We start from the raw sequence: 8,375 nt of genomic DNA on the forward strand, positions 1-8,375 counted from the left end.
TATCCATAAACCAAGTGGTCTCATTTCATGAAGTGAGAAATTTTCACACTGCACATGCATTTCACAAGTTAGTCCAATGGATTTCTCCTTTTTTTCATTCTTGAAATGGATTTAGAGTTGACGCAAGCACACAAACGCTTAAAGGTCTTCCATCTTTGGAGCATAAGATAGAACTGCGTCTGCAACACTGAGAAAGATCTTGTCCTGCCCAATCAAGTTTGCAAAATTGGATGCATGGAGCTTGTCAATCACAACTTGCCCAGGATTTGCCAGATTAAGCTGTGGAAAAAAAACAGTAGGAGCACTGACATATATGCTTGAAAGACTATCTCTAGGACTTGTATTAATGTTAAAGAATAATGCCAGGAATTTTGAATAGACACAGTGAACAAATGATCTGATTTTTATAAATTTCATTGTATGTAATGCAGTTAAGTTTGCGAGAGAAGAAAGTTGGAAAGATTTTAATAGGAAAGCTTTTACATAGAAAACTCATTGCAGGGTACTAAAATATTGTTGGTTTTGGTCGGGGTTACCTGAACTTCTCTCTTCTGCAAGTTCTTATATAACTCTTCTAGGGCATGGATGCCACTAGTGTCAATTTCTGTAACAGCTGTAGGAATGTGAAATCATGAGAACTGACATTCAATACAGATTTTATTGAAGATGGCAAAAAAATCAGGCTGAAAATATCATTAGAATTCTCATACGTGACATTTCGACTATCAAAGATTGGATTCTTGGTAGCTGGTTTTCTTTCAGTTGCTCCTCCTCATCAGTTAGCCATCTCAAAATCCTGAAACAAATTCGGGTTTTGAATGGTATAATCTTTTTTAACATATGAGAGAGAGGCGCTCAGATCTTGAGATTGAGCAAAGGCTAACAAGCATCAATACCTCTCCTTAACATAGTTGGAGTTGGAGAAGTAAATTGCAGAGTCAACTCTGACAATTAAAATGCCTGGCACCTTTGCTGCTTCAGGATATTGATATATGTTTCGGTAAATATTTGTCCTTGGGAGCTTCCCAAGTATTGTGGTCCTGGGCCTAGTCACTTGCAGGAGGATTTTGATAAAGGATATGGAGATCTGTTGTGCCAAAAGGGTGATGGTGCAGATCAGTGGATACAGATGTGCAAATCAAAGGTAGAAGTACTCACAAAATCTTGTTTCCTTACTGCAATTAAGAGCCCTATCTCAACAGAAGCAAAAACCACACCAAAAAGGGCTCCCATGCAAGCAACAAAGTCAAATTTATCGATCTTCCATATCAGAACTATTGCTTGAATGTCAATTAGGCTTAGCACAGCAGATATGATGATAGAAGAGAGTATGGCATTCGGGGTGTACTTAAATAATGGTGTGATAACTTCCAAAGTTAGCAATACAATGCAGGACATCACTATGTTGGAAACTGCTGTGCGGCAGCCAGCCATGTTATTCACTGCTGACCGAGAAAAGGATCCTGCAAAAAGATAGGGACTGTGTTTGATTGCAAATTTAGAAGGATCGGAATCAGTTCAAATATTTCTTTACTTTCCCCACCTGTAGCAACATAACAAGATGTCATTGAGCCCACAATATTCATAGTTCCTAATGCTACCATTTCTTTGTTTCCATCCAGCTGATACCCCTTCATGGCTGCAAATGTTCTTCCAATTGCTATAGCTTCCTAGAAACCCGAAGTCGGGCATCAGACAGCTATTGAATCAGATATGAAATCCTACAGGTCAGTTGAGAGATGGGGTGAAACATTTCCTTACCGTTAGAGCTATCAAACCGACCACAACACCGATCTTAAAGCCTTTAATGACATACCCTCCTGTGAAATATATTTCATGAAGAGATGGTGGATTGACACCTTTTCTAATATGTGGGACCTAAAGATATTGTTCAGGCTATTAGTTTTCTAGTCATAATTTGCTTTGTTACAAATTCAAGAAACATTGTAAATGAAAAATCATTAGAGGGATACTCACAATTTGAACACCATGTTTTTCAGCATGAGTGATATACACAAAAAAGGTTGAAAGTATGACAGAGATCAAGGGAGCAATTGCAGGCACCCAAAATAATTTCTTGTTCTTCTTGCCCTGCTCCAATATTATAGAAGCATAAATAAAGAAGCTTATTACCAACAAACTTCAAAGGCAGTATATATAGGGGAAGGAATAGGAACTCTTACAATATACTTGGCCAACAAAAGGAAAGCCAAGAATGATAATCCTATGACTATGGTCTCCCAGTTCCACTGCACAACATGGTGGATGTAAAGCTTAGTTGATTAGCCTAAAACGTGAATTGATGTCTCTTGATGTCATAAGAAATATACTTCATCCAAAATTGAAAAGAAACAAAAATGAGTCCATAACTCCTTACCCCATGATGTACTGTGCTCCATACTGAGTGCATAACAGAGATAATATCGGTTTTCCTTGTGAACTTCTTTATGCCCAGCAAGCCTTTAAGTTGTTGAAGGGCAATGGTAATGGCAGCTCCAGCCATAAACCCGACAATAGCAGCATGAGATAAGAAGTCAATCAAGAAACCCAATCTGAAAACCAAGCCAAAAGGGGTCATTATGTGGTATAACTATGAGAAGTAATGAAATAATCAATCATGACAGCGTGGTTAGGAGCTTTTAGGAACTGTAAAATTGGGAAAATTATTTCCTGCATGTCGTAGGGAGTCAAGATACCTAAAGAAACCTAGTGTGGCCTGAGTGATGCCCGCAAAGAATGTAGCAGTGAATGCAAGCCGCCTATACTCAACTTCATTTTCAGTTGGATCAATCACATCCTGCAACATAGTTCCAATCAGGAGAGACACCACAGCTACTGGTCCTATGGCAATGTCTCTTGAGCTACCCATGAAGGCATAGATAAGTGGTGGAACAAAGCTACTGTCTGTAGTATTAGGAAAAACTAATTAACAAACAAAAATTGGATGATTAAGCAGCCGATCATGGGTAGGAAACAGGACTCTTCTTACATAAACCATATTGAGGAGCAAGATTTGCAAGCTTTGCATATCCAATATCCTGTTAAAAATGTTGCAATCATTAGAACTGCCTAAAAATGGACACATTCTCCATATGGTTTAGTGACAGATGATTACCTGAGGAATACAGAGGCTTGCAATGGTGAATCCAGCAATGAGATCACCTCTAAGTTTGGTAAGGTTGTAATCCCTTCCCCATTCCAGAATTGGGAAAAGGGATTGAAGACCAAGTACAAATTGTCTCGATCTTGGCTGGTCTTTAAAAGGTCTTAAGGGGTCATCTGCAAAGAAAGTTTCTTTCACAGTGTCTGTGAACTCCTTCAAAAGGTCCTGCTTAGGAGGCACGCCCACCTTGTGAACGTATGGCAAGTCCTCCGAATGGCGACGTGATGAAGACATTCTTCTTATGTCCAGGTCCTTTGCTTCACGCTCATCAACAAGGTGATTACTTATTGCCACTGAACAGTACTAGGACTTACCTATATAGCTGAAAGTAAGAAACACAATATCAGAAGACGCATAGAGATGGTTCATCTTAGTCAATAATTTAAGGCCATTGCTAAAGAATATATTTTCCAATTCGGTTGATTGGACATGAACTCTTTTTTTTGGGGAATGGAACCATGTCAAGTTCAGAGGCGAAAAAAGTTGTGGAATCTAAGACAAAGTAGAACTACAGAAAGATAAAACTGAGTTCATCAGAGAGTGATGGCTTTCTGTAGCATTAGTATTTGGACCAAGGCATAGAACATAGTACAGAGACCGGTGACTTCAATGACTTGGTGGCTTCTGCTAGAAGCATAGAAGGAAACAAGCAACTCCATCCTTCAACTATTTTCAGCTTGATTTCTTCGTATCAGAGGATTCTCTGCTGCAAGAGAGATGCTTGGATAAGGGAAAATGTGGCAATGCTTCCTCTTTTCACCATTCTCAGCCATCAAACTTGCAATTTCCATTCTTTTGTAACCTAAATTGTCACATATCAAAGTGAATCCTTCCATGTGTGGCAGTGCTCTATTATCTATGCATACTCAACATTTCACCATTTTCTTGTTTCCTATCTTGTCAGTTAAAATTTTCCATTCTTTTCTCATCTCCTGAAAAGCAGTCTACTTTGTCCTTCCACATAATCTCTACCAGTTCATTAACAAAAAAGAAGAAAAAAAAAAGAAACCAGTGCAGAATCTAGGTGGTTGGATGAATAGAAGAATTGGACTAAGAATTCAACCTTTCCAAAAAGATGTTCATAGACTTTAATCATACAAAACAATGATGCAACTATCATTTGTGAGTTCCTAAAATTAAAATACTAACAAGAACATGCAATAGATTTACAGAAAATGTAACCTACTGGTAATTAACAATCAGATCAAAGTGTATAATCCTGTGTAAGAAAATATAGTAATGAAACAGAAAATCAAATTAAGGATACAGTGGTTTATATTCCACTTCTCAAAGAAGATACTAAAAATATAATTATGAGCAAAAAGAATCAACTACAAAGCTAGTGGCAATTGCAATCAGAAAAAGAGAACAGGCAATGGAAATCATATACCATTCTTTGGAAAGACAGAAGGTAAAAGTACTACATTATTCTATAAGCTAGACTTTCTCTAGCCCAAGAAATCATTTTCTTCCAGAACCTAAAAAGTACATCAAAATAAAGCTTGGAATCAATAAGAGATCAATAGTTGTTTACCATGCAAGTAGGGGAGAATCATTGAGAAGTGGGGTTCCTCTAAGGATTGAAGACATAAATGGCCAAGGAGATAAGGAGATTAACAAGAATGGATTCTGTGAATTTTCTTCTTGTGATTCAAAGTCCATATCACAACAGTGATGATCCAATAAGATTAAAAAAGAACACATATTCTTTTAGTTTTCATTTTCCTTCAATCATCTTGTTATCATCGCTATGGCTTCTTGGACCCATGCATGCATTCTTTAATTTAAATTTTATGGTCAAAGAATTTTTTTTGAACAAATCAAAGGTTTTATCTGTTTGTCGATGCCGGCCTCAATTGAAGTGCTGAAGAATGAGTCAGAAGTTGGAGTGTGTCAAGTGATAAAAGATTTTAATTTGTTTTCAATTTGGAAAGTGGTAAACCAACTTAATAATTTAAAAATCATTTAATTACTTAATTTAAATTATTAATTTAATAACTTAATTTAAGTTATTAGGTAAATTAAACATATTTGGTAAAATAATTTAATGATATGATTTTAAAGTAAAAAACAACTTTAAAGTAATAAATAAAAATAATTAATTTATTCTTAAGTGGACATTCTTATTTTATCAATTTACCTTCATTTGTCCTAATTACTTCAATGATCCTTTTTGCTACTTTATGAGTTTTATTATTACTTGACCTCCTTTACCCTAATAATAATGTATGAAGATAAATATTTTAATTTGATAATTTAAAATTAATTTTATAAAAAAATCTTAATATTTAAAGTAAAAATTAAGTAATAAGTTTTAAGTTTAACAACTTCAAGAATAATTTAACTTAAATTCAACTTAAATCATCAAATAATAAGTATTAAGTTTTATCAAACACCTCTTTAAAATTGTGCTGAAAAGCTTACATGTGTTTAGATATAAATAAATAAATACATAAAAATTATTCATCGAGTGAATGCCCAAAAATTATTTTAAATGATTTTAAAATTTTTATATATAAAAAAAAAAAAGTGCTTCCAAGCATTAAAAGACATACTAATCCTCTCAAAATCACTTTTATATGGACTCGTATATGCTTTATAGCATATTCTTTGAAAAGCTTATGAGATTGATTTTGAGGCATGAAAGGTCAACATTTGGATTTTTGAATATTTACTAAATTATTCAATTAAAAAAGTTATTTGTTTGGACAAGTTCATATGGATTGATCGAAAGAAAAAAAACACTAGCATAACCAGGAAAGAAAACAATTGATTGCCTTCCTTAAGAAGGTAGATTGAAATCAAAGCATTTATAAAATTAACTTAAAATATAGGTAAAAGATATGAATGCTGGTGTCAGCCCCTAACATATCACCATCATTGATGAATAGTGCTTCTAAGAAAATTTCTTACTGATATATGTAGTTTTAGTGGAATAATATTTTGAGTTGGAATGATTGTGACATATTTAAAAAAAATATACTTGAGAAATTTACAAGAAGGGAAAGCATGATTGATAAAACTAAGTAAATAAAAAAAATATTGAACTAAATGTAAGGGCAAATTCCACATGCCATATGGAGAGAGCACTATATATGCATTCCAGATGTTTACCCAAAAACAAAGTTCAGCTTAAAAAATATCAGGCTTCCATGAATGACCTCTTTGTGGCCCCTCCATGTCTAGACCCAAGCTCCAAATTAGACCAGCACATACCACATCTGTGCCTAAACATTGAATCAAATTAATCAATCACAATCCACCATGAAATATGGCATCATTTCTAATCAGTGGTATGACGCGGTCAAAATGCAACAAAACTAGAAAAGATTGCAACGTCGGCTTAAAAGGCAAAACCTGCGTATACCCATCCCGACCCAACCCCGTTTATTCAAAGCAATCCTTATCCCATCCCCTTAAAAAAATTAAAGGGGTGAAGCGGTTGGATAAACAAATTAAAGGGGTGAAGCTGTCAAAGACGATTATACAAATTTCTCATACCGGTCCTACCCCATTAACTTTATTTATAAAAAAAATAAAATTAAATATTTTTTTTAAAAGAAAAAAATAATTTTTTAATTACATTAAAATAACTATATTTTATAAATAATTAAAAATATTATATTTTTTATAAATTATTTTATTGAAAAGTATTTTATTATTATTATATTAAAAATATGAAAACAAAAATTAAATTAAATTAAATTTTAAAATTAATTATATATATAATCGGGGTAGGACAAGGCAAGTCCGAACCCGCCCTAAAACCGATTCGGGTTTTAAAAAAAAATCTCAAATGCTCCTTTAACCTATTTATTTAAATTTCAAACCCTTTCCATTATGGATAGACATCAATATTTTCAGAACTGGACTGGTCATTGAATAAGAAAAGTTATCGGTTCACGATTCACTGGTTGGACCGACGATCGAACCGTGATTGAACCGGTATGTCATAAATATATATTTTATTATTTTATATATTATTAAAAAAATTATATCTAAATTTTTACAATATCTATCAAAATTATGATCAATAAATAAAAATAACACATTAAATAATAAATATAAAAGTAATAAAGCATAAAAAAACAAAAAAAAAACGTTGGAGCAGCTATTGCCACTGGTCGGGGAGGAGAGGAGAGGGGGGCTGTGCGATCTATAGTCGGTGCCTATTTCTTTTCTTCTCGGCCAATTTATTATTACAAATTGAAATTTAAATCGCTAATTGGGTGGGACAAGCAACAATCTGAGGAAATCTGATCTGATCTTGAGCACACCCTTCAAGATCCTCCCAAACACAGCCACTTCACATGGGATCTTGAGCACACCCTCCTGCTGAAACCCGATTCTTCTTCAGCTTCCCTCAGTAGACCCAAATGCTTGGTGACCCAGATACTCTGTCCGGATGATGAATCTCTTCAGCTCCTTCCCCACGCACATGACCAGAAACCCTTTTGGGACGACCTCGGTAGAAAGCATTGAACTAGTGTCTGTGAAGGAGAGAGTCTTCTTGAGGAACTTGATGCTCTTGCTGCCATTGTTAGAGGAGGAAGTAGAGCTGTGACTGCCATTGAGGTGAAACGGCCGGCTGTGGGAGCCTGTCACTGCGCGTTGGGGGCGGGCTGCAGTTGCTGGAGAGGGAGGGTTTGGAAGGAGTCCTCCAAAACGACGTCGTTTTGACGCCAGATACATCAAAACGACGTCGTTTTGATGCTGAAAGACAAAATAAATAAATTAATTGAACCGTCCAGTTTGGAGAGAACCGACTGGTTCACCAGTCGGACCGCCGGTTCAACCAGTCCGATCCCAGTTCAACCTATTTTTGGTCTAATTGATCGAATCGGGCCGAAATCGTGACCGGTCGACGATCGGACCAGCCGGTCCGGTCCGGTTTTTAAAACCATGGTAGGCACTCGAATTGTGTTTCAATAAATGTTCTTTAAAAATTCATTTTAAAAATTATGTTTTGATAAATGTTCTTAAAAAAGTAATTTTTTTAATAAGTTTGTTTAATAAAAATTGTGTTTTAATAAATATTCTTTAGAAAATAGTTTTTTTTAATAAGTTTGTTTACTAAAAATTGTGTTTTAATAAATGTTCTTTAGAAAAGAGTTTTTTTAATAAGTTTATTTACTGAAAATTGTGTTTTAATAAATATTTTTTTAGCAAAATCATTTTATTTTTAATTAGTTTGTTTAATAAAAATTCTCAA

General features: G+C 34.6%; 2 protein-coding genes across 2 annotated transcripts; both read right to left on the bottom strand.

Moving 5' to 3' along the window:
* Positions 1 to 3,560, bottom strand: LOC100260708 (sulfate transporter 1.3). Its single transcript, XM_010659300.3, has 13 exons — positions 3,116 to 3,560; positions 2,990 to 3,038; positions 2,697 to 2,904; positions 2,378 to 2,552; positions 2,184 to 2,249; positions 1,978 to 2,091; positions 1,762 to 1,878; positions 1,544 to 1,670; positions 1,177 to 1,463; positions 897 to 1,087; positions 711 to 796; positions 537 to 613; positions 1 to 279 (listed from the first exon to the last, which is right to left on the bottom strand). The coding sequence occupies exons 1-13, from the start codon at positions 3,395 to 3,397 to the stop codon at positions 139 to 141; spliced, it is 1,920 nt and encodes a 639-aa protein (XP_010657602.1). The 5' UTR covers positions 3,398 to 3,560; the 3' UTR covers positions 1 to 138.
* A 3,792-nt stretch (positions 3,561 to 7,352) lies between these two features.
* On the bottom strand, positions 7,353 to 7,883 carry LOC132254793 (uncharacterized). Its single transcript, XM_059741325.1, has one exon. The coding sequence runs from the start codon at positions 7,853 to 7,855 to the stop codon at positions 7,517 to 7,519; it is 339 nt and encodes a 112-aa protein (XP_059597308.1). The 5' UTR covers positions 7,856 to 7,883; the 3' UTR covers positions 7,353 to 7,516.
* Between the last annotated feature and the right edge of the window lie 492 nt (positions 7,884 to 8,375).

Source organism: Vitis vinifera, chromosome 12 (assembly GCF_030704535.1).
Source record: "Vitis vinifera cultivar Pinot Noir 40024 chromosome 12, ASM3070453v1".
Taxonomy (NCBI): Eukaryota; Viridiplantae; Streptophyta; class Magnoliopsida; order Vitales; family Vitaceae; genus Vitis; species Vitis vinifera.

Excerpts from the sequence above, each read along its gene's own strand:
- LOC100260708 (XM_010659300.3), bottom strand. The coding sequence starts at position 3,397 with ATGTCTTCATCACGTCGCCATTCGGAGGACTTGCCATACGTTCACAAG. Across the intron at positions 2,250-2,377 it reads GGAGCACAGTACATCATGGG|TGGAACTGGGAGACCATAGT; the intron begins GTAAGGAGTTAT and ends CATGTTGTGCAG. Across the intron at positions 1,671-1,761 it reads TCGGTTTGATAGCTCTAACG|GAAGCTATAGCAATTGGAAG; the intron begins GTAAGGAAATGT and ends TCGGGTTTCTAG.
- LOC132254793 (XM_059741325.1), bottom strand. The coding sequence starts at position 7,855 with ATGTATCTGGCGTCAAAACGACGTCGTTTTGGAGGACTCCTTCCAAAC.